General features: G+C 45.9%; 1 protein-coding gene across 8 annotated transcripts in view; it reads right to left on the bottom strand.

Annotated features, from left to right (window-relative positions):
- Positions 1–7866: 7866 nt before the first annotated feature.
- BRCA1 (BRCA1 DNA repair associated) overlaps positions 7867–24741 on the bottom strand; it is a 65625-nt gene continuing 48750 nt past the window's right edge. For all 8 annotated transcript variants that reach the window (XM_047759194.1, XM_047759197.1, XM_047759199.1 and 5 more), the window contains 8 exons: positions 23656–23743; positions 20281–20358; positions 19743–19783; positions 16964–17047; positions 12616–12670; positions 10945–11018; positions 10511–10571; positions 7867–9112 (listed from right to left, as the gene is read on the bottom strand). In XM_047759194.1, coding sequence (XP_047615150.1) covers positions 8976–9112; positions 10511–10571; positions 10945–11018; positions 12616–12670; positions 16964–17047; positions 19743–19783; positions 20281–20358; positions 23656–23743 — 618 coding nt within the window. In that variant the 3' untranslated portion in view covers positions 7867–8975. The remainder of the gene's footprint in view (positions 9113–10510; positions 10572–10944; positions 11019–12615; positions 12671–16963; positions 17048–19742; positions 19784–20280; positions 20359–23655; positions 23744–24741) is intronic.

Raw genomic sequence — 24741 nt, 5'->3', positions numbered from 1 at the left:
CCTCCCAGGAGCCCTGCTTTAGCCACTGTGCCAGGGTGTGAGGTGGATATTCTGGAGTCAGCTGCCATTTGCCAGCTGGGCACTCTCGTGCAAATTACCCAACCTCTCTGAGCCTCTCCTTCTCTTGTCTCTAAGAACCCTACCTTGCAAGATTGAAAGGACGAAAATGTCATGTGTCTGCCTTAGTGCCTGGTTTATAACAGACACCCCCACGTTTGTTCTCTTCCTATGCATCCCCAAAACGCACCAAGACAGTTCCAAAATTGCTGCCTCTCCTGCCAGACCCACCCTCGTTAGGGCAGGGGTTAATTAGAAATTTAGTAATTAGCCTGGCTGCCTAGAAACCGAGAGGAAAAAATAGAGAGAAGGGCAGGCACAGGGAAAGTGATTAGAGAGACATAGAGCGAGAACTGAGGGAATTCTAGGCTTGGAACAGAAGGAGAGAGATCACAGACACAGACCCACAGGCTGGGAAGGGAGAAGGTAATGCAGGCCAGGGGAGTGAGCCCTGGAATGGGAGTCTAGAATCTAGACTGCAGATTCTAGAAGCCCCAGCCCTGCCATGAACTCGCTGTTGGACCTTAGCAAGTCTCATCCTCTCTTAGCACCTTAGTCTCCTCATCTGTAAAATGAGGGGGTTGATTTGCTCTCGGGTCCCTTCTCATCGTGTGAGAACTGGAGTCCCAGGGGCTCAGGGGCAGGGGAGGGGACGGGATACACAACCCGCGCCCCACCCCCCCGCCGCCCCCTCCCCCTCCCCCGGCCCCGCCCGCCCGGCACCTTGCTGTGGCCCATCAGTCACTCTTGCTCTGTCCTCTCTCCCTGGGTAAATGGATCTGCTGCGCCAGCAAACAACTGTCCATTGTGTCCTAATGAGGGACGAGCAGAGAAAACCAATCACTTATGATGCAAATGAGTGGCGGCTGCAGCCTCCTCGCTTTCACTGAGTGCCTCTCTTCTGCTCAGACCCCGGCACTGCCCCAGTTGGGCCTTTCTCCCTAGCCCCAGTTCCCATCTGGTCCCAGAGGAGGAGGGGGCAGGCCCAGACTGGCCTTCCCATTCTCCTTCACTGCCACTCCCAGCAAGGAGGCTCTATCCTCACAGCATCCGAGAGAGGCCCAGCTTCTCTTCCCACCCCAGAGAGATTCCAGGGCAGCTCAATCTTTTTTTTTTTTTTTTGCCTTTTTACCTTTTTCTAGGGCCGCTCCCGCAGCATATGGAGTTCCCAGGCTAGGGGTCTAATCAGAGCAGTAGCCACTGGTCTACACCAGAGCCATAGCAACTCCGGATCCGAGCCGCGTCTGCGACCTACACCACAGCTCACGGCAACACGGGATCCTTAACCCACTGAGCAAGGCCAGGGATCGAACCCGCAACCTCATGGTTCCTAGTCAGATTCGTTAACCACTGAGCCACGATGGGAACTCCTCAGTCTTTTTTTTTTTTTTTTTTTGCTTTTTAGGGCTGCACATGAGGCATATGAAGTTCCCAGGCTAGGGGTCGAATTGGATCGGCAGATGCTGGCCTACGCCACAGCCACAGCCACTTGGGATCCTTAACCCACTGATCAAGGCCAGGGATTGAACCCGCATCTTCATGGATACTAGTTGGGTTCGCTACCACTGAGCCACAATGGGAACTCCAGTATTTGTTTTTAATTAAGGTGAAATTCACATAGAGTAAAATTAACCTTTTTTTTTGTCTTTTTGTCTTTTTGCTATTTCTTGGGACGCTCCCGTGGCATATGGAGGTTTCCGGGCTAAGGGTCAAATCGGAGCTGTAGCCACTGGCCTAAGCCAGAGCCACAGCAACGCTGGATCCGAGCCGTGTCTGCAACCTACACCACAGCTCACGGCAACGCCGGATCCTTAACCCACTGAGCAAGGGCAGGGACTGAACCCGCAACCTCATGGTCCCTAGTCGGATTCATTAACCACTGCACCACGACAGGAACTCCTAAAATTAACCATTTTAAGGTGTACAATTCCTGCAGCATTTGGCACATTCAGACTGTTGTGAAACCACCACTTCTCTGGGCTCCGGTGTCGTGCCCCTCTGCCCATCTCCACACCCCACCAACTCCAGTGGCACAAGGAAGCTGCTGGAGCCTCAGCAAAGAGTAGAGGAGTAATGGAGGCTGGTGTTGGGGCTAAAGCCTGAGAAAAGCCCAGAGCTGGCCTGGGCTGAAGCCAACAAGTCCTGCACTTTAGGATGGAGCCGGGGGAGAAAGCTCCAGAGCTCTGGTGGGGAGGGAAAAGTAACCACCACCTCCCCCAGCACAGCCCTGGAGCCGCAGCCTTAGGAAATGGCCTCATGAATTCCTGTAGATTTTTTTTTTCTTATTTTTTTCTGACATTTGGTTAGGAACCAGAGGAGGCCCCAGCACACATCTTGGTTTCCATGGCTTTCAGAGCCTCTGTGGCTCGAGGATGATCCCACCAGCAGACTCTCACCTTGGCAGCTGCGCAGGGCCCTGAGAGCCCCCGCAGCCCTTTGCCTCCAGGAGAGACTTCCCCTCACCCGGCCCCAGGCTTCACCAAGGGAAATTTTTCCACCCACTCGGCACCGTTTATTGCGGAGTCCTATAGCTTAACAGCTGGGAAGACCCACATGAGTTGTAATTTGAGTTTCTCTTGCCATTTGGTTTTAGATCATTTTTGAGAGAAGATGGCAAACATCTGCTTACCTGTGTGTCTGTGTTACCTTGGGGTTCATCTCCCCCACCCCCCACCCCTGCCCTCAATCTAGGACACGTGGTAATGCTCTAAACAAAACAACACAAACTCTTCTGGAATCAACCAGTGCCAACGGCTACTGCACTGCAGACAAAAAACTTCACCAGGTCACCAACTCTCTTTCTTGGCCCCGACCCCCACTCAACCGGAGGTACACTCTCTCTCTTCCAGACCAAACTCAGCCCTGACGACACAATGAGAGCATTTTCATCTGTGTTCTAATAAATAGGAAGTCCTGGGCTAGTCAGTTCCAGATCTGCCACCAATTCACTCGGTGACCTTAGACAAGGGCCTTGGACCTCAGTTTTATCACCAATAAAGTGGGGGTAACAATATCCCAGGGCACTAGCCGAGGAGAAATAATGGTTGTGCCAGTGCTTTGAACTTGCAAAGAGATTATCAGGAGTATCCTAATTACTTCTTCAGTGACGGCAGCAGCAGTTTATCTGTCTTGAGTATCTGGCCTGGAGGAAGCTCTGCCGAAGGACACGTGGAGAGGGGAAACTGTGAGTCTTCATCTGGGTGGGTGTTGGTTGGATTCATCACAAAGCAATAAGCTTCATGATAGGCCAAAGAGAATCAAGGAGGAAATCTGTAGGTGTGGGCTTAGAAGAGGAAGAGTTGTTCTTGGACTTTTTTTTTTTTTGTCTTTTTAGGGCCACACCCACGGCATATGGAGGTTCCCAGGCTAGGGGCCCAATCGGAGATGTAACCGCAGGCCTACACCACAGCCACAGCAATGCGGGATCCGAGCCGCATCTTCGATCTACACCATAGCTCACAGCAACGCTGGATTCTTAACCCACTGAGCAAGGACAGGGATGGAACCTGCAACCTCATGGTTCCTAGTCGGATTCGTTAACCACTGCGCCAAGGCGGGAACTCCACAAATCTTTGTTTGAATTGAGGTTTTGTAGAGTTCTCGGTGTGGCTCAGCAATAACAAACCCGACTAGTATCCATGAGGATGAAGGTTCAACCCCTGGCCCAGCTTCTTGGGTTAAGGATCTGGTGTTGCCGTGAGCTTCGGTGTAGGTCACAGATGTCGCTCAGAGCCCATGTTGCTGTGGCTGTGGATTAGGCAGGCAACTGCAGCTCCGATTTGACCCCTAGTCTGGGAATTTCCATATGCTAAGGGTGCGGCCCTAAAAAGACCCCCCAAAAAAGGCTTTGCCACCTCCTTTTATGGTGTGACCTTGGGCAAGTTGTTTGCAAAGTGCCATTTTCCTCATTTGTAAGCTCAGAATAGTGCATGGCACTTAGTAGGAGTGTGACAAATGACAGTCATTTATGATTAGTATTGTGGTTGTTGTTCCTGAGAGCTGGCAAGATCAGATGGTCTGAAGAACCCAGGGCTGGGTTTCCACTTCTCTTTCTTTTTAATTGAGTCATTTCCTCCCATCTGTCTCCTTCAGTTTTGCTCTCTCTGAGTCTTTTCTGTCCCCACTCTGTGGGGCTCCCTGCCTTTCCCCCTCCAGGCCAGTTTTCTCTTCCTCCCTCAGAGAGCCCCGCTAGTGTCTGACTCTCACTGGGTAAGGGTTGTGAGTGCCTTGATCTCCATCGGTCAATAAAGATAAATTACAAAATCATTTGTTTTACTTGGTCTCATCACCTGGAGGGCTGTCTGAAATTGCCTTTCTCTGGAAAGCCACATTTGCATATCTCTATGCTGGAGTCAAAGGCTGCAGCTGTGGTTTCACTGCAATTTAAATATTAATAAAACCTCTTAAACCTCTAGCTGTTGTTTCAAGCAGCCTGGCTCTTCTGCTCCTAGGTTGCTAATATAATTTAATCTTTGTCCTTTGCTTTGTATTTGTTTAAAGAGCCATTCTGGAGTCAACTGGAGCCAGCTACTGCAACTCTGTAGATAAGAACCACTCACCAGCCCACCACCCTGGGCCCAAGATCTACCTCTCCTGGAGACAAAGGCTAGACCTAATATTTTATACCAATTAGCAGCCCCTTACACTAAACCAGCGGTTCCCAAATCTGAGCTGGCTTCAGAATCAGATTGCCAGGCTCTTCCCCCAGTGTCTGATTCAGTAGGTCTGGAATGAGGCCTGTTGCATGCAGCTTCTGGGCCAGAGATCGAATCCGTACCACAATAGTGACAATGCTGGACCCCTAACCCACTAAGCTACCAGGGAACTCCTGCAGGAATGAGGCCTGGAATCCGAAAGTTTTATTACCCACCCTCCCCTGCCATGGTTTGAGAATCACTGTCCAAATTTGCACATTAGCTGCCTTATCATTCTTTCCTCCCTGCAACGAGGTCTCTTGTTTGCTGGCCCCTGTAACGACCCGTGGGGGGAGCCTCATGTTCTCCATTTCTTCCAGCTCCTCAAACTGTTAGATTTTTGTGATCGTTGAGTCTCAACATTTCAGGATCCACTTCCTCTGCACCTCCCAATCCCCGCTCTCCACAGGAGCTGGCTCTCTCCAGTTCTCAATTTTCTACTTGCCCAGATTCATTTCTTTAATTTTCTCCTTGTTGTGGGCAGATTTACAGGCTGTTGGAGGGAGCCAGGCATCCCTGAAGAACAGTTCAGGGGCCTCTGGCTCAGCCAACTTACAGCCTTTGATATGCAAGCCCCCAGTCCCTGGCCAGCCGGCCCCACTCTCTCTCGGGGTTCCTATAGGTAGATCTGCAGTTCCCCTTCACCCTGCTCTGCTCTCTGCACTGCCTGCCTCTGGGGCTGCCCTTATCTGCTCCTTGCAGCCTCCACAGGATACATTCTGGGCAGCCTGGCTCCTTCCGCTCCAACCAACCCAACACTGATTCCTTTCTTTTTCCCCTGTGTGTGTTTTTGCACTGATACTTTGTGGATGATTCTGGCTGCATTTTTTAGGAGGGAGATAATCTATGAGCTCTTCTCTCGGCTCCCCTTGCCTGCGCCTGCATGATAATCCCTCCTCTTCTCCTTCCTCTCCAGCTTCTTTGCAGAAGTTCATTTTGTGAAATGGGATAAAGACAGCATAGGAACTACTTCCCAAAACGCTGCTGTGCCCAGAGTGGGCTGAAGATTGTGGGATGGAAAAGTGGGAGGATATCTTAAAGCCAGAGGTCAAAAAGGCAAGATTTACTCCATCATCAGATAAGACTCTTAAGCTCTGCCAAGCATCATGAGGCCAGGGCCAGAAGCTGACTTCTGGGGAGAGGTTATGCAGAGCTGGATGAACAGATCGGGTGGACATTTGTTGGGAGACCTTGAGAGATAATTACAGAAAAACTTATTAATGTGTCTTAGTCATCTCTGCTTTCACCTAGAATTCCTGGGAAGGCATAGATGCTTTTTCTATTAACCCATCAGCGATGGGAGCAGCAGGATGAGGCCGAGCTTACCCCGGGGTCCAGTAGGCCATGGCTTGTCACTGGAAATGAGACATTTTTGACTGAAGACTGGGCCAGGAGTGCTTGCTTCCCACCTGCCTTTATGGACGCCCTGCCAGGTAGATAGGAAGCTGGCATGAACTCAAGAGAGGCCACGCTGTGGGCCAGGCTCAACTGGTAGGTCTTGACAATGGAAAGATAAGCAACTGTAAGCTGGGAAGCTGAATGGAAGCGGAAATACAAGTAGCTATGATCCAATCCTATAGTACCCTTTGCCTATAGGGTTGCTTTCCCAGGCAGAGCGGCCACTTAGAGGCAGAAAAGTTTCTGCTGCCTCCCACCGAAACCCGCAAGAGAAGCCAGAGAGCGCTAGAACCCCTCACAATCTGCTCCTCTCCCAAAATTCCCTTGAGGCTTGTGCCTGCTGACCTGGGGTCAGGTGACTGATGCAGGTGGAAAGCTGGATGACAGGATGAAAGGGCATGGGTTCAGATCTCCGTGCTGTCATTTACTGGCTGTGCAAACTGAGCAAAATCTTATATTACTTCCAGTTCCTATTCTTCAAATGAAAATCCTATTCTTCAAGTGAAATACCCCTTCCACCGAGCTGTGATGAAGACTAAATGAGATAAAAATGTAATAACGACAGTTTCATTTTCTCAACTTCTTCCCTCACCCACCCTCCTGACAATAAGGCAGCAATGAATTGTGCAAGGATTTCATCTTCTTTGCCTCCAAGAGGATTCCAATCTCTGAACAGAGTAAAGACCAAGAAAAGATGACAGAGGCTGTTACCTGTGGATTAGGCATGTTAAATAGGAAGGGTTGACAGAATTCTGAAGATGTCTTCCCCGGATCTCTGGCCCTGCAGTTCAATCAAACACAAAGCTAGGTACTGCTATGAAGGGACTCTGAAATGTCATTATGGTTATGGGCCTTAAGATAGGGAGATCACCTGGTGGGCGTAATCTCATCACTTGAGCCCTTAAAAAACAGAAAGTTCTCTGGCAGGAGTTAGAGAGATGAAGCAGGTGGGGAGGTGAGAGAGATTCCAAATGTGAGACAGGCCATTGCTGGCTTTGAAGATGGGGTAGGGGGTCATGAGTCATGGAATGTGGGTGGCCTCTAGAAGCTAAGGATGACCTCTGGCATACAGAGAGCAGGGAAACAGAGGTCTCAGTCCTATGACTGCACGGAACAAGTCAGACAACATGAAATGAGTGTAGAAACGGACTCATCCCCTGAGCCTCTGGGAAGGAACACAGCCCTGCTGGCACCCTGATTTTGGTCTTGTGAAACCAGAAACAAAGAAACCAGTTGAGCCCACTGGGACTTTTGACCTACGGAACTGTGAGATAATAAACGGGTGTGGTTTAAGCTGCTAGATTTGTGACGATCCATTAGACAGCATTAGAAAACAAATACTATAAGGTTTTTTTTTGTTTTGTTTTTGGTCTTTTTAGGGCCATACCCTTGGCATATGAAGGTTCCCAGACGAGGGGTCCAATCAGAGCTGTAGCTGCCAGCCGACACCACAGCTCACGGCAATGCTGGATCCTTAACCCACTGAGCGAGGCCAGGGATAGAACCTGTGTCCTCACGGATACTAGTCAGATTCGTTTCCACTGAGCCACGACAGGAACTCCACAAATACTATAAGGTTCTGAAGTCCCCTTAATAACTCTTGGAGGCAGGTACCATTATTACCCCCATTTTACAGATGAAGACATCAAAATACAGTGAAAAGGCTCTGAGAGAGCCTGTAGGTGTGAGCCTTCAGAACAGTTATACTTGGCAGAAGTATTTGCTACGAAGTTTATTTGCAGGGGGAGAGCACATTTACAAAACCTATTTTGTACAATCAAGTCTTTACTGCCCTTACACACCGGGAGGCTAAGGGAGACCTAGTCCTTCCAACAGCTATAAACAGTCCTGGATAATGTGTTTATGAAAAACACTTTCTCTTCCTTCAGCAAACAAAATTATTTATGAAGCTGTAGAGTTCAGCGATAGGGAGCAAAGGGAAAAAAATTACCTCAAGAAAAACAAACAGCTCCTTTCCTGGTGGGATCTGTCATCTTACAGACATGAAATACCATGTATCAGGGATCTTATATTTCAAAAGGAATGGCTTACATATCAGAGCTACAACAATATACATTTTATTTATTACTAATGGGGAATTAGAAGACTCTCTTTAAACACCAGTTCTTGAGAAGATTCTGCTGGAATTCTCGCTGTGGCACAGCAGGTTAAGAATCTGACTGCAGCAGCTTGAGTCACTGCGCAAGTGTGGGTCCGATCCCCAGCTTGGCGCAGTGGGTTAAAGGGTTCGGCGTTGCCACGGCCATGGCGTAGGTCACAGCTGTGGCTCAGATTCAATCCCTGGCCTGGGAATTTTCATGTGATGTGGGAGTGGCTGTAACACTTTAAAAAAGAGAAGTAGAAGAGGCTGCTGTTTCAGAGCCTATAGTTCGGATCTGACTCTTGGCCTTTAAGGACACCAGGGTTTTGAGAAACAAATTTAGGGAAACCTGAACAGGATAGTGGCTGTTATCCTGCGGCCAGCCACTCTGAGCCTCCAGCTTAAAGCCAACAGCCCCAGTACGAGGAATAGGGCTGATAAATAATGAATCAGCATCTTGTACAACTGGTGGGGTTTAAATGGTTTTAAACTCCTTTCAAGTGAAAAATTACCACGATTTTGTGCTCACGGCAGATTTCAAAGGGAGACTTGAAGCAGAAAATCTTTAAGGGACCTTTGCATGGCCAGAAGTTCTTTTCAGGCTAATGTACATAAAATATTTAGCAATCGGGGCTGTGGAAGGATGGAAGAAGAGCTCCCAGGGCCCAGAAAAAGGCCACTTCTTAAGCTCATTCTTGGGGCCCTGTGGAGACAGGCCCTATCTGCTAGGTACATGGCCGGCAGCAGCTCTGGGGGACCTGGGGTATCAGGTAGGTGTCCAGCTCCTGGCACTGGTAGAGGGCTACGCTGTCCAACACCCACTCTCGAGTCACCACAGGTGCTTCACACATCTGCCCGATCACTGGGGACAGAGAACACAAAGCAGAGATTAGTGTCAATTCACATTTTCCCAGATCAGATTCTAGTCAGTCTACTCGGGGGACCTGGCTGGACGAGTTCGTGGGGTTTAAGTGTTACTCCGGTGGCAGCAACACTGTTGATCTTAAGCAATGCTTTAGGACATAGAACCTTAAAAGCCTGAGGAATGACGGTTGCTGAAAGCCTGCAGCCTCTGGCAAGTTTATCAACATGAGCTCCAATCTGTTAAGGGAGAAGTCACCCACAGAGAGCAGAACAGCCCTGCAATTTACTGATGTGGAGACATGTTTGTAAGATCTTAAGTGAAAAAGCAAAAACAGCAATGATGAGCATGATCGCATTTGTGTAGAATATATATGTGCACATACATATGTACACACATATGCCCAGAAGAATTTTCTGGTCATCATCTGTAAGTGGTGGGATTGCTGGGATTATTTTATTTTTGTTTGTGCTCATTTATATTTTATGTGATGAATATTCATATTAACCCACCTCTATGCAAAGAGTTCACGAACTACCTTTTTTTTTTTTTTTTTTGCTTTTTAGGGCCACACCCTGGGCATATGGAGGTTCCCAGGCTAGGGGTCCAATCGAGCTACAGCTGCCGGTCTACACCACAGCCACAGCAACATCAGATTGGAGCCACATCTGCAATCTACACCATAGCTCACGGCACCGCCGGATCCTTAACCCACTGAGTGAGGCCAGGGATGGAACCCACAACCTCATGGTTCCTAATCGGATTCGTTTTCACTGTGCCATGATGGGAACTCCTCTTGCACTACTTGTTTTTGTCTTTTTTGCTATTTCTTTGGGCCGCTCCCTCGGCATATCGAGTTTCCCAGGCTAGGGGTCAAATCGGAGCTGTAGCCACTGGCCTACGCCAGAGCCACAGCAACGAGAGATCCGAGCCGCGCCTGGAACCTACACCACAGCTCAAGGCAACGCCGGATTGTTAACCCACTGAGCAAGGGCAGGGACTGAACCCGCAACCTCATGGTTCCTAGTCGGATTCGTTAACCACTGCGCCACGACGGGAACGCCTCACACTACTTTCATAATGCAAAATAAACAAACAACAAAAACGTTTTAAAAGGACATTTCAGCCATTCATTCATTTAACAAACACTTATTGAGCATGTAGAATGTGCCAAAAACCGGGAATCAAGCACAGGGTAACCTGTGATGAATCAAACTCATCCCATCCCATAGGACACAGGTACAAACCTGTGGCCTTCTGAGGCCCCACCAAGTGCACCATTCACTCCAGTTGATCTAAACAGGCCCTTTAGACTTCAAATTACCACAGTAATCTGCACACTTAACCTGGGCCCTCGACCTCACACTCCTCTGCATGAGCGCTTACAGCAAGACTCACCATGGAAGCCACTGTCCTCTGGCCAGGCGTCCGGCTGCACGACCACGACTGGGTGAGTACCCTGCACCCCGAGGAAGGAAACAGCATTTAGGGTATCAGAGCAGAACTTCTGCGACGGTCATGTCACCATTTCTTGATGGTTTGCTGATGCACACTGCTCTGGGGACAACCACACAAAGGAGGCGGGGAGGGCACGTGGCAGAAAGGCAGGGTCGGGGGAAAGAGACCTGGTCTGTTAAATACTCGTAGCTCTCAAGTCCCTGAGCATCCCTTACAGATGGAGTCTTCTGACACAGGTGCGTGGTCAGAGGAGGGTCAAGGCAAAGAGAGGCTTCTGAGGCTACACTGGGGGGTTTGTAGGGACGGATGGATGCTACCTGCTCAACCGCAGGACAGAACATTGTATCCCCTCCCCCCGACAGGGTACCACTTACCTGGCGGAAGGTGAATGATGAGGGGTCCTTCACCACAGAAGCCCCACAGAGGAGCACCATCCACTCTAGTTGATCTAAATAGGACATTTAGACCTAAAATCAGCACACTAATCTACATGTTTAACCAGGCTCTCTGCCCGACACTGCTCTGGATGAAGGCTTACAGCAAGACTTCCCAGTGGAAGACTCCCTGTCTCTCTGCTCCAAAGGGACAGGAAGGTCTTAAAACTACACATTCTAAGTCAATTTGCCACTGATATGCTATCTATTCTGGTTATTGGTCCCCATAAGGCCACTTGGTAGATAAGGTTTGAAAATCTCTCAGATGAAACACTTTAAAAGAAAAAAAAAAAAACACTAAGATCTAATTTCCATTAATTTGCTAAATTGCTGGCTAAGATACAGTGAAAAAATACCCACCCGCCATCCCTCTTTCCCTGCCTAATTCTGTGTTGGTAATTGATAATCACGGCCACCGAGAGCACCATACTTGGTGGTAATTACTGTAAATGTCAAGAGACGGGAAGATAATTCATTCAGTCAAAAAAAAAAAAAAAAAAAAAAACAACAACAAAACAACAAGTCATCCTGGACAGAGACTCAGCACATCAGCAGGGAAAGGCCATAGGCTGAGCTGGAATCAAATCGCTTGGGGGAAGAGAAATCAGAAGAGACTAGAGCTGTTCCACCCGCACCTGGAAAATGAGCAGAATTGACCACTGGGTGGCTTCTGGGCCCCTCTGGGTGCTCCCTTCCATCAGCCGATTGCTGAGGGGCTCCTGTTTGACTGAGTGAAGTGAGGTCAATTGACTCAGATCCAAAATGACAGCTGCTAGAGACTCTGGTTTTCATTATACCAAAGTACAAAAACACTGGGGAAGCTCTGAGTGGCACTTGGAAACTTCATAAAAATCCAATCGATAACCAATAAAGAAGACCGAAGCAAAATTACTTTGCCAGGCTCTCCTGCTGCCGCTCATCTGTCCCTGACCAGACGCCAAGGCCGTCTGTGGGGGAGTAAGAGGACCTGATCGTCGGGGCAGAAGTGGGCACAGAGGCAAAGGCAGGTAGTTTTTGTTTGGAAAAGAATGAACCAAATCTATACACATGCCAGGGCCTCAGCGCCACACAACTCTGGAGTTAGGCCCCAGGGCACACCTAAACATAACATCACATTCAGTGTCAAATTTAATTAGAAAATGTTCATCAAGAGTCTTCCTCTGCTCTGGGCCTGTGTGAGGCTCCAGGCCCACAGGGCTTATGCAGCTGCTGGGCTTTTGTCTCTGTATCAAATGAAGATGGTTTAGGAGGAGCAGAATCCTTTCTTGACAATTACAAACCCAAAGGTATCTTCTTTCTTCTCTCCAACTTATTATTTCCCCTCTTTCTTAGACCAAAAGGGTAGTAAAAGCAGCTCTACCCCACGGAGCACAGAACACTGAGTCCTAGATCCTAACTCTCCACTGCCTTCCAGCTCCTAAGAAGGGGCGCAGGGCTAGTTTTTTTTGCCATAGGGTAATACGGAGGTACAGTTTCATCTGTTGGGTGACAGAGAAATAGAATAACCTCTAGAATATCTCATCCATCTGAGGGAACCCGCCCCAAGATGCTGTCTCCTATAATGCCCTATGATGGAAGGGAAAGGCTGGTGCTGGACCAGGCAGTTCTTACCTGTGGGCATGTTGGTAAAGGGTCCATAGCAACAAATTTCTAGGCCCTTGAAGATCTGGGAGAAGAAAGGGACAGAAGGATAGACAGAAAGAAACTAGTTAGAAAAAATATGGGATATATATAAAGTAGTATAGAGACTCTCAATTTTTTTTTTTTTCAAGGGCCCTATCTGCAGCATATGGAAATTCCTGGTTCCTGGGCTAGGGGTTGAATCGGAGCTGCAGCTGCCAGATCTGTACCACAGCCACAGCAACACTGGATCCTTAACTCACTGAGTGAGGCCAGGAATCGAACCCACACCCACATTCTCACGGATACTAGTTAGGTTTGTTACCACTGAGCCACAATGGGAACTCCCAAGAGACTCTCAATTTTTTTTTTTTGGCCACCCCCTATGGCACATAGAAGTTCCTAGGCCAGGGACTGAAACCACACAACAGAGATCTGAGCCAGAGCAGTGACAATGCTGGATCTTTAACCTCCTGAGCCACCAGGGAACTCCTAGAGACTCTTGAAAATGCAGAACTTGCCCTTTGCCACCTGAAAATTTCTGCTGCTACTTCCCAGAGACAATGAACCCATGTCCAAAACACTGATGGATTTTAGAAGACTTTTTTTTCCCTTTTTTTATTTTAAATGATTTTTACTTTTTCCATTATATCTGATTTACAGTGTTCTGTCAATTTTCTACTGTACAGCAAGGTAACCCAGTCATACATACATACATACATTCTTTTTCTCACATTATCCTCCATCATAAGTGACTAGATATAGTTCCCAGTGCTGTACAGCAGGATCTCATTGCTTAGCTAGACTTTTTTCAGGTGTGTAGGTATACAGCCATTCTTTGTCATTCAAGGGCTGAGCATCCCATCTTGCCACCAATCAGGCCCAGGCTCCAGGCTCTTCTCTGATAACCTTTGCAGGTGACTTTACTTCTTATTAGAGATGAAAAGAAAAAAATTTGGTCCCTCTCTATGTTTAATAAAAGGCTTAGATGGAAAGACATTCAAGCTATTAGCTGAAGCTTGATGTTTATCTAGATTTGATACATCATTGCTAACCCTGACCCTAATTGGCAGAGAGGTGTATGTTTATTATATGTACATATGTCTTTTCATCTGGTCCCTGAACATTTGTTCCTGCCTTCACACTGCTCTGTGACTGAACGGCCACTGTTCTTTCAGGCAACCTAAGTCGTTCTTCATCTACAAGGGAAGTCTGGTTCTGCCTCTCCTCACTGAGCTGACTGCCTCATTTCCAGAGGACACAGCTCATACTGCACCTTGCTGGCACTTCTTCCACTACAATGCTTGATAGACTGTCCAAAAGAACTTTCTTCTCTATTTAGGTGGTAACATGTAACTACTGAGCACCTGAAAGGTGGTTAGGGTGAGTGAGGAACTAAACTTCCCATTTTATTTAATTTTAGTTAATTCAAATGTGAACAGCCTTGTGTGGCTTGGTGGCTACTCTGCTGCTTTGGCACAGGTCCTGAGGGAAAGACTTGGGTATCATTTTAAAAGAAGAAATCGAAATTTATGTCAGTTGACTGGATACATACCATTTAGGAAGCTAAAAACACATGGTGGCCTTTTAGGAAATGCCCACTGCCCTCCATTTCAACCTCAGCCAGAGGAATGAGGACGGACAGCAGGACAAGCCTACTTCCGTTGTGACAACCGCCATCTGTGTCATTCTCAGCATCTGTATGAATAAACTGTACCCCTACATGATGACAGGACCCAGATGTTCGTAAAGCTCAAAGTTTTCCCCAGGTGGCCAGCTGGAGCCAAATGTGGTCGAGAAGAGTATATAAGATTAGGAATTTTTACATCCAGGTTGACATTCACTGATGAGGATGACTAGTTACAAGATAAGAAATCTGAAAGTTCACCTCTATAAACACATTTCTCTTTCACGGGAAAACACTATGGTGACACTTGGTGTCTTCAGAATTTGACTCTGACCAGGCACTTCCTATCATTGCCACATCCAATGTAGGAAAAAAAACCCCAAATACTGCAATTTCCTTTCAAGGAGGGAAGAATCTGGTGCTGATTCTGTCTTGCATCCAGGGGAATAAAAACAAATGGCTGGCTCACACAGAGTTCCCCTGGGGGTGCAGGCAGAGGCAGAAACAGGGCCGGCAGTGCTTCCTGGCATCTGGAAGTTACTTGATAGGCTCAGAGGGTGAGGGTGGGCTGACCTCAAGGGTTCAGCGCTCCAAGGCTTGATTTGTGATCATTTCCCAAAGCAGTTTTCCTTAGAAAATCACTTCTGTTGGTTCTCTCCCAAGTTCTATAAAGGGACAGGAAGTGCTCCATATGGGGATGATCTGAAATGCCCAGTGGTGCACCCTTGAAAAAGGAAGCAATACAGACCAGGAGCATAAGCACACAGTTAGTGACCCGAGAGAGCCGCCAGCTCAGGCCTGACAGGCAGGTGTGAAATCCTGCCTAGACTTCTTCCCGAGAGAGCGTTTGGCTGCATCATCTGCTATAGTATGATCTGAGGAAGAAGTCACTGAATCTTCCTGGGCTTCTAGTCCTTCATTTGTAAAGTTGTTAGAATAATAGGTTTTTCTTCTTTGTGCAACCTATAACTTTGCAGGAAATTATGTACTATCATTAAGAGCTCAGATTCTGGAGGTAGAGTGCCTGGGTTCAGCTTCTAGCTGTGGATTCATTACTAGCTGTGTGAGCCTGGGCAAGATACTTTATTTACTTTTTAGGGCTGCACCTGTGGCATATGGACATTCCCAGGCCAAGGGTTGAATTGGAGCTGGAAATGCCAGCCTCCGACACAGCTGCAGCCACGACAGATCTGTGACCTATGTCGCAGCTTGCAGCAACGCCACATCCTTAACCCACTGAGCGAGGCCAGGGATCGAACCTGCATCCTTATGGAGACCAGTTGGGTTCTTAACCTGCTGAGCCACAACGGGAACTCCTCTATATCTTATTTCTTAATTTATTTATCTTTTTTTTTTTTTTTTTTCATTTTTGGTTGCTCTGAGGCCAGGGATCAGATCCGAGCCCCAGTTATGACTTAGGCAGAAGCTGCAGCCATGCTGGATCCTTTAACCCATTGTGCTGGGCCAGGGATCGAACCTATATCCTGGCATTGCAGAGATGCCACTGATGCTGTTGCACCACAGCAGGCACTCCTATTTTTTATTAAAAAAAATTTTTTTTGGCCATACCTGTGGCACGTAGAGTATCCTGGGCCAGGGATCAAACCCGTGCCACAACAGGGACTTGAGCCACTGCACTGACATCACTGGATCCTTAACCCACTGTGCCACAAGAGAACTCCTACTCAACCTCTTTGAGCCTTAATTTTCTTGCCTATAAAATAGGCATAATTATAGTACACACCTCATAGCGTTGCTGTAAAATTGTTAATTAGTTAAAATAGGGTCGAGTGTTTGGAGCAGTCTCTAGCATACAGTGACCATTACATAGATGCCAGCTACTGATCATCAATTAACTTCCCTTCTGTGCTTCCACAGAGAACAGTGGGTGCATCCACTTCACAGCACTCACCTCAGTGCTTTGAGAAAAAAACCACCGTGAAGCAGAAAGAGCAAAGCTTTTAGATTCACATCTCAAATCCCAGCTCTGCCACTTATCAGCTGAGATTTGCACCCTAGAATGAAATCCAAATTATACAACCTCTCTAAACCTCTAAGCTCCCTCATTCATAAATGGAAAAATAGAGTTGGCCACTGTATCCAATAAGTTTCATGTCCACAGATTCAACAGACAGCTGATGGAAAATATTTGGGGGAAAAAAATTCAGAAATTTCCCAAAGCACAACTTGAATTTGCTTTTTTTGGTGGCGGGGGTGGGGTGGCTATGTACATGGCATGCAGAAGTTCCTGGGTGAGGGACTGAACTCGTACCACTGCAGTGACAACGCAGGATCCTTACCACACTGTGCCACCTGGGAACACCCTGAAATTCTCTTTGGCACCTATTTTTTATGTAGCATTTACACTGTCTGTATTAGGTATTATAAGTAATCTAGAGTTGATTTTCAAATACATGGGGGGATTTTATATGCAAATGCTCTACCATTTTATAAAAGAGACTTGCGTATCCTTGGATTTTGGTATCCGCAGGGGGTCCTGCTACGAGCCCCCCCAAGAGTACTGAGGAATGACTACGTATTTACCTCACTGGGCTAGGAGAACTAAAGCAGCCCCTAAGGAAAGCACCCAGTTGGTGTTCCAGCAGTGAGAATGTCAGGCTCCTTACAAGGAGAATGAGACCGTCTCCACAAGAGGGCAGGAATGCACCGGGTGGGTGGGTTTCTGGTCAACTTGGGGGAGGAGGGCTTTACCTTTCTGTCCTGGGATTCTCTTGCTCGCTTTGGACCTCGGTGGTTCCTTCCATTGACAACATCTCCTCTGACTTCAAAATCATGCTGAAAGAAACCAAGCCCAAACCACAGAGGTCAGAGAAAGAGAAGCTTCCTTCAGTGGAAACAGGAGATATGTCATATTTAAGGAGTCAAGAATTACCAGGAAGTTTTGAAACCCCTACCCCTCTTAAAAAAAATCATCCTTTTTGGTGAACTGCATGAAATGACCAGCATTTCCGCTGCTGAAATCAATTCACTGAAGCACATCACAATTGGCTTTTCACCTCACTGGGATTTAATGTATTTTAATTTTCAACAGCTATCTCCTCTCAAAACATTCACTTAACATTTAGATTAAACCACTAATATTGTGCTGTTATAAAGGTAACTGGAGAATTCACGATCTCTTAAATCAATGCGTATTACCATCTAAGGAAATAAGGGCTTCTCAGGTTTCCATTGATAGATTTACAGTTAATGAAACCAATATGACACATACACATTTAATACACTAAAAAAATAAGAGGCTTTTCATAATCACTATTTTGACTGGTCAAAGATGAAGGAGTAAAAAATAACAGGACTGGGGAGATTAGGGTTTGGGGGGGAAGAGCGCTTAGAAACAATTCTTACTGAAACTCAGATTGTAGGGGAGATCACATCTGCTACCAAGAGTATTGTGAAGAAAATAAAGTCATGAATATAATCACAGGCTGTTATTAGGGGAAAGAACTACTAACATTTTCTGGTCATGTGAGTGAGAAGAGTCTAGTGATAAACATGTCACATATTTGAAAACAACCCTCAAATTTAATCCTGATCGTACCTGCTAGTAACCTCTCTACCCGAATATCCATGTATCTGAAAGAGAGCTCTAGATTCTACTCCAGCCTCTGGCTCTTCCCCCTCCCAGGAAGCTCCTCCCCCATGTTTTCCTTTCTAATTAGCATCACTAACATCCACTCCATTGTTTAGGCCAAAAATCTGAGTTACTCCTCGAACCAGACTCTTACCATCTCCAGGCCTCCTTACCCTACAGATAAAATCCAAATTCCTTCCCACGACTTACACCAAATCCTTGTCTATGACCTTCTCCAACTCCTTGTCTAGCCTCTACTCCCTTACACGTGGTTCACGAATTACTACTGCCCAGCTACATTAGCCTGTTTTGTTTTTTTTTTTTTCATTCCTTTTTAAAATTTTTTTTTATTTTTTGCTTTTCAGGCCGCATCTGCGGCACATGGAAGTTACCAGGCTAGGGGTTGAATCAGAGCTGCAACTGCCACCTATGCCACAGCAACAGCAATGCAGGATCCAAGCTGCTTCTGCGACCTACACCATGGCTCATGGCAGCGCTGGATCCTTAACCCACTGAGTGGGTCAGGGATTGAACCTGTATTATCATGGATACTAGTCAGGTTCATAATGTGATAAGCCACAATAGGAATTGCCCCCCACTTTTTTTTTTTTTTTAAATAGCCACACCCATGGCATGTGGAAGTTCCAGGGTCAGGGATTGAATTCCAGCTGCAGCTGTGACCTGCCACAGCTGCAGCAATGCCAGATCCTTTAATCCATTATGCAGTTTGGGGGATCAAACCTGCACCTCTGCAGTGACCTGAGCTGCTGCAGTGGGGCTCTTAATCCACTGTGGCACAGTGGGAACTCCTCTTTTTCTTTTTTTGGCCATGCATGTGGAAGTTTCTGGGCCACGGACTGAATCCATGCCATAGCAGTAAACAAAGCCACAACAGTGATAACGATGGATCCTTAATGTGCTGAGCCACCAAGGAACTCCTTAAACATGTCTTTATTTACTATGTATCATCCCTCAAAAGAACATGAATCCCACCAGAGCAGGGACCTATCAGTCTTGTTTACTGTTATATCCCTGGTGCCCAGCACATAGTAGGGCCCCAATGATACAAGTCACTGAATGAAAACCAAGAAAAACATCATTGAATTAATTATGAATATACTGAATAGCACATAATAGTTTAAAACTGCTTTTGCTAATTTTATTTTTCCTTGATCTGTTGTTGACAGCAGCTCTTAGGTGGCTGTTCTAAAATTATTCCTCCTCCTACACTCTTTATCTTATTTACCTCACTGTTCTCAGTATCATAGAGTAACATCTCTTTGAAGGAATCAATTTCTAAACAGATATATTTGCATATTAATAGGAAGGATTTTTCTTCAACTGTGAACAAGGAGTTTTCTACAAAGGTATATGCCTCTAAGATTTAGGTGGGCCTGTTTTTTGTGCTTCTGAATCTTCTCTCGAAACTTTATAAATTCCTTTTCCTTCCTCTGAGAAAAGATTTGTTTCTATTGAAATTTCAACAAATGAGTGAGAGCACAGAAAACACAGAATTCAATAGTTTGCTCTGCATAACTCCTTTTTTTTTTTTTTTTTGCTTTTTAGGGCTGCAACCCAAGGCATATACAGGTTCCCAGGCTAGGGATCAAATCAGAACTATAGCTGCTGAGCCGCATCTGCAACCTACACCACCGCTCACGGCAACGCCGGGTCCTTAACTCACTGAGCAAGGCCAGGGATCGAACCCACAACCTCATGGTTCCTAGTTGGATTCGTTTCCGCTGCACCACGACCGGGAACTAATACATAATTCTTGATTCACATGGTCAAGGAAAAATTTTAGAAAGTAGTGCAAGGAAGGAAGCAGATAAATTTTCAGTGACCATGTGACTCAAGGGACCAAGACTTTTTGATTAGCTTGTAACATCAAGTACCTACCTCATCCAGCATCTTTCCTTCTTTAATAGACTGGGTCACCCCTAGAGAGATCAAAGAAAAGACAGGTCACACAAGAGCAAAAGACCTCCTTTCACGGAGATGGATGATGGGGTGATTCACAGAAGAGTGTGGAAAAAATAACACTGAATACGAAGTTCTTTCTCTATAAAGCCATAGCTTCTTAATAGATTTCCTTCTGGAGACACTGTTGACACTTAATTTTAACATTATAAAAGTGCCTGCTGTACATGGATTTCTGCCTACGATTAAATATATCCCTAGTTCATCTGCTAACATTGCTAGGAGCAGATTAGGTCCTGGTAGTTATAAAAAGAAATCCATTTTTCCTAACATCACCAGCTTATCTGAACCAAGAGATATGCATTAAAGATAAAGCTAGTTTAGTGTTACCATTAAAGACCTTTTGGTAATTCAGATTCAACATCAGCAAAAAAAACCTGAGGTGTTAGAATGTTAGGTGTCAAAATGCAATTCTGAGGTGTTAAAGGGAGGAGGGAAGAAATTATCCGGTACTTACAAAAATAGCTAACTACCCATTTTCCTCCTGCAATTCCCAGAAAATATTTCAGTGTCCGTTCACACACAAACTCAGCATCTGCAGAACGGAAAACATCCGAAGGATTAGAAATTGAAAACAAATCAGGAAGGGCTGCTATTAGAAGCTAGAGAGCCCCAGCTCCTTATGCTAATTGGGATCAATCTGGATGGATGATTCCAGCATCCCTGGTGATAGACTCAGAGGCTGGAAACATCCCTAATTACAACCAGCTTCTTTGGAAGCCTGAAGAAGGCCAACACGAAGTTAAGATCACAGTAAACGTCTGCCTATCTTCTAGATGCCAAGGCTGGCCAAAGATGTCTGTCACTGTGCTATGCCGGCAATATCGATGTGTGTGTATGGGGAAGATTGATTTTACTGGATGACAACACGTGAAAGGAAAAGACACCAGTGTTGCCGAAATCCTAATTTTTTTCGGGGGGGGGGGTGTGCCCACACCTGCAGCATGTGGAGGTTCCCAGGCTAGGGGTCGAATCAGAGCCACAGCTGCTGGCCTATACCACAGCTCACAGCAATGCCAGACCCTAACCCACTGAGTGAGGCCACGGATCGAACTCAAATCCCCATGGAGCCTAGCTGGGATCGTTAACCGCTGAGCCATGAAGGGAACTGCTGAAATCCTAAATTTGAAATGTCAATGTAAGATGTGAATTTTCACCCCCAGAACTTTTCTTGGGGAATTCTAACCCTCAATTCCTAATTCTTCTGCAAGGGACAGAGAATTATCGTATTTCCACAGCTTTCCTCTTTTCGATATAGGTATTTCAGAAAGCAGTAGCTGAAGAATTACTTCTGTTTATTTCTTAGTGTTTCAAAGGCCCCTTTGAAAGACTAAGCAAACTCAGGAAAGAACACTGAGTTTTAAACAGGAGAAATGGATTTAACTAAATCCTAAACACGGCAGGCCATCTGCCAGTAGCATGCTATTTTCCCTAACAGAATTCTTCACAAATTTTAAAAAATCCTTTTTCTTTGTTCACAATTTTTAAAGCTTTTTGTTTAACTGCTGGGAAAGGTTGATTTAATAACATGCTTCAAACTCAGAAATTTTAGCTCACTTTTAGCTTAAAAGTAGCACATGTAGAGCCTTTGAGTTTGAAGATTGACTACTTTAATTTGCATTTTAAAGTTTTCTTTTATCTTTCAGCAGCCAGATCCAAACTCATAGCTTAAGATACATTAAAGTCTGATTACATTCACCTCTAAAATAGTACTTAGTTCACAGTACTGGTACCTTGTTATGGCATCTGGTTCTCACGAGCATTATCCTCTGACCCTGTGGTTGATCTTTTTACAGTAGAAACCTAAGATCTTAGAAGTTCTAAGGCAATGTGTCCCTGCCAAGAGGTCTGGACCCTATGCTTAAGCACCCACAGCTGTAAGAAGAGAAACATCCTTGAGAAGACCATTGCATTTCCAGAGAGCCCATTTTGTTAGGGAGGTTTTTTTTTTTTTTTTGTCTTTTGTCTTTTAGGGTTGCACCCAAGGCATATAGAGGCTCCCAGGCTAGGGGTCTAACCAGAGCTACAGCTGCCGGCCTACACCAGAGCCACAGCAATGCCAGAGCCAAGCCATGTCTGTGACCTACACCACAGCCCATGACAACACTGGATCCTTATCCCACTGAGCAAGGCCAGGGATCGAACCCGCAACCTCATGGTTCCTAGTCGGATTCATTTCTGCTGTGCCACGACGGGACTCCAAGGGAGGTTTTAACAGTTGAGCTACAGTCTGCATCTTCTGTGTGCTACAGGTAGCAGTCTTTGCTTTTGGGAGTTCGTGAATGAGTCCAACTCCTCTTCCAGATGACAACTCTTCAGACTTTTGAAGACAGTTGTTGGCTTGCCTCCCCTTTTTTAGGATTTTAATTTCTTCCATTATAGTTGATTTACAGTGTTCTGTCAATTTCTACTGTAATTCAGCAGAGCGACCCAGTCATATACATTCTTTTGCTCACATTATCCTCCATCATGTTCCATCACAAGTGACTGGATAGAGTTCTCTGGGCTATACAGTAGGATCTCATTGCTTATCCACTCCAAATGCAACAGCTTGCATCTTTCTTGCTCCTTAAGCCTTTTCATTCCTTCATTTGTTCCTCAAATGACATTGCTGTGAATTCCTTTTCCCCATTCTCATCATCTACCTCTGGATAAGTGACCAGTTTGAAAAGAAAGCATGGTGCTCAAAACAGAGCCTCAGAACTTCTAAGATCTTAGGTTTCCACACCTCCCAGGTGGTTGCTCTAGTCCCGCTGGAGGTGGGGTAAGGGGTCGAGAGCATCACCTCACTTGCTCTGGACATTAGGCTTGTATCAATAAGGCCCAATTTCAAAGAAGCTTTGTTAGCAGCCCTGAGATGTTTACTCAGATTTAGTTTATAGTCAACTAAAAGCTTCTGAGGTCTCTTTAATCAACACATAGGTCGTGTTTAAGATTTAAAAAGAAGGTGTTGGACAAAAGAATTTTTCCCTTCTTTTTTTCCTTTTGCATATGCTAGGCCATCTCAGAGCTGATAACTGGACTTGCTTCCTGAGAAACTCTCAACTACACTCAAACTAGGTGTTTGGGTGGAGTGAAGACTTGGAGCAAGGGATTCCAATGGCCCAGATGTTTTTTGAGGGGGCTGCTCCCTTGGCATGTGGACATTCCTGGGCCAGGGATGGAACCCACACCATGACCTGGGCCTTCTTTTTTTTTTTTTGTCTTTTTGCCATTTTTTGGGCCGCTCCCGCAGCATATGGAGTTTCCCAGGCTAGGGGTTTAATCAGAGCTGTAGCTGCCAGCCTACGCCAGAGCCACAGCAACGTGGGATCCGAGCCACATCTGTGACCTACACCACAGCTCTCGGCAACGCCGGATCCTTAACCCACTGAGCAAGGCCAGGGACCAAACCTGCAACCTCTCGGTTCCTAGTCGGATTCGTTAACCACTGCGCCACGACGGGAACTCCGACAATCTGGGCCTTCTTAACCTTCTGTGCCACAAGGGAACTTCCCCAACTGCCCTGATTTTATGTGAAGGATCACTTCTGCTCATTCTCTTCTTTGCCCCATTTGTTCCCCCCAGGACTTGGGCTCTGCCCTACCAGAAAACTCACACACAGTGCAACCCAGGCTGGGTGGACTAGGAGAAGTATTCATCGTTCTGGCTCACCACTCCCCGAACCTTAACCCAAAATAAAAAGGGGTCAGGAAGTAGCAAAACTATTATTTTAATTATGTAATAACTGACTGACTATTGGAAGGTTATCATCCATGCTATGCTTAACACTCTCATTTCTTCATACAGTTTTACATAATAGATGCAACATAGGTAAAGGCCCTTGGTATACCTGTTTTCATAATGACATGAGTAGTCTCTTCAGTAATTAGATTAGTTAAAGTGATGTTTTGTTTTCTGGCAAACTTCTGTACCAGCGTCTGAAATCAAATCAGATATTACATTATAATAAATTACCTCTGGTACACAGCTTGAGTATTAATTATCTCCGTTTTCCTCACAAAAGGTACATCTTTTTTATTCTTTTTTTTTTTTTTTTTTGCTTTTTAGGGCCGCACCTGCAACACATGGAGGGTCCCAGGCTAGGGGTCTAATCGGAGCTACAGCTGCCAGCCTACACCACAGCCACAGCAACGCCAGATCCGAGCCTCATCAGCGACCTATACCACAGCTCACGGCAATGCGGGATCCTCAACCCACTGAGCAAGGCCAGGGGTGGAACCCCAAATCCTCATGGTTCCTAGTCGGATTCGTTTCTGCTGCGCCATAATGGAAACTCCTCCTTTTTAGTTCTAAAATGACTCTAGTTTCAAAATAGATAGTAATTTAATAAAAATAATGTACAAATCAGAGGAAGAAATTCTAAAGTAGTCTGCTAGCAGACATGGAATTATAATCAGGGATTCAAAATATTAATTTTCCCTTTAATAACAGATATCAATTGATTCCTTAAGACAGTTTCTTTGCAGAGTGATGCTATTATACTATAATTTAGATTTATTTGCCTAAACTTTATAAACTGAGAGGTAACTAGCCTATACAGAGTGTTTTGCTCAGATATGTGGCTTAAGAAATAGAACCTGCTGACAGTTTCGAAACATTTGAGTCAAGATGCTTCTGGAGTTCTCTTGCAGCGCAGTAGGTTAAGGATCCAGTATTGTCACTAGAGTAGCTTGGGTCACTGCTTTGGCACAGGTTTGATTCCTGGCCCAGGAACTATATGCCATGGGTGTGGCCAAAAAAACCAAAACCAACCAAGCAAACAAAAAGATGCTTCTAAAGGTCAGTGCAAAAACTATCAATTCCTTTTAAGAAGGATTGGAAGAGACTCATAGTCTTTTCAAAAGAAATCTAGAGCCTTCCAGCTATTATCTATCAACAAATAAAAATCAGTGGGCAGTAAAAGAAATTAACCAGA

The sequence above is a fragment of the Phacochoerus africanus genome, chromosome 14 (genome assembly GCF_016906955.1).
Source record: "Phacochoerus africanus isolate WHEZ1 chromosome 14, ROS_Pafr_v1, whole genome shotgun sequence".
Classification (NCBI taxonomy): domain Eukaryota; kingdom Metazoa; phylum Chordata; class Mammalia; order Artiodactyla; family Suidae; genus Phacochoerus; species Phacochoerus africanus.
The sequence above is the reverse complement of the archived record's forward strand: the minus strand, read 5'-3'. Positions and strand labels throughout refer to the sequence as shown.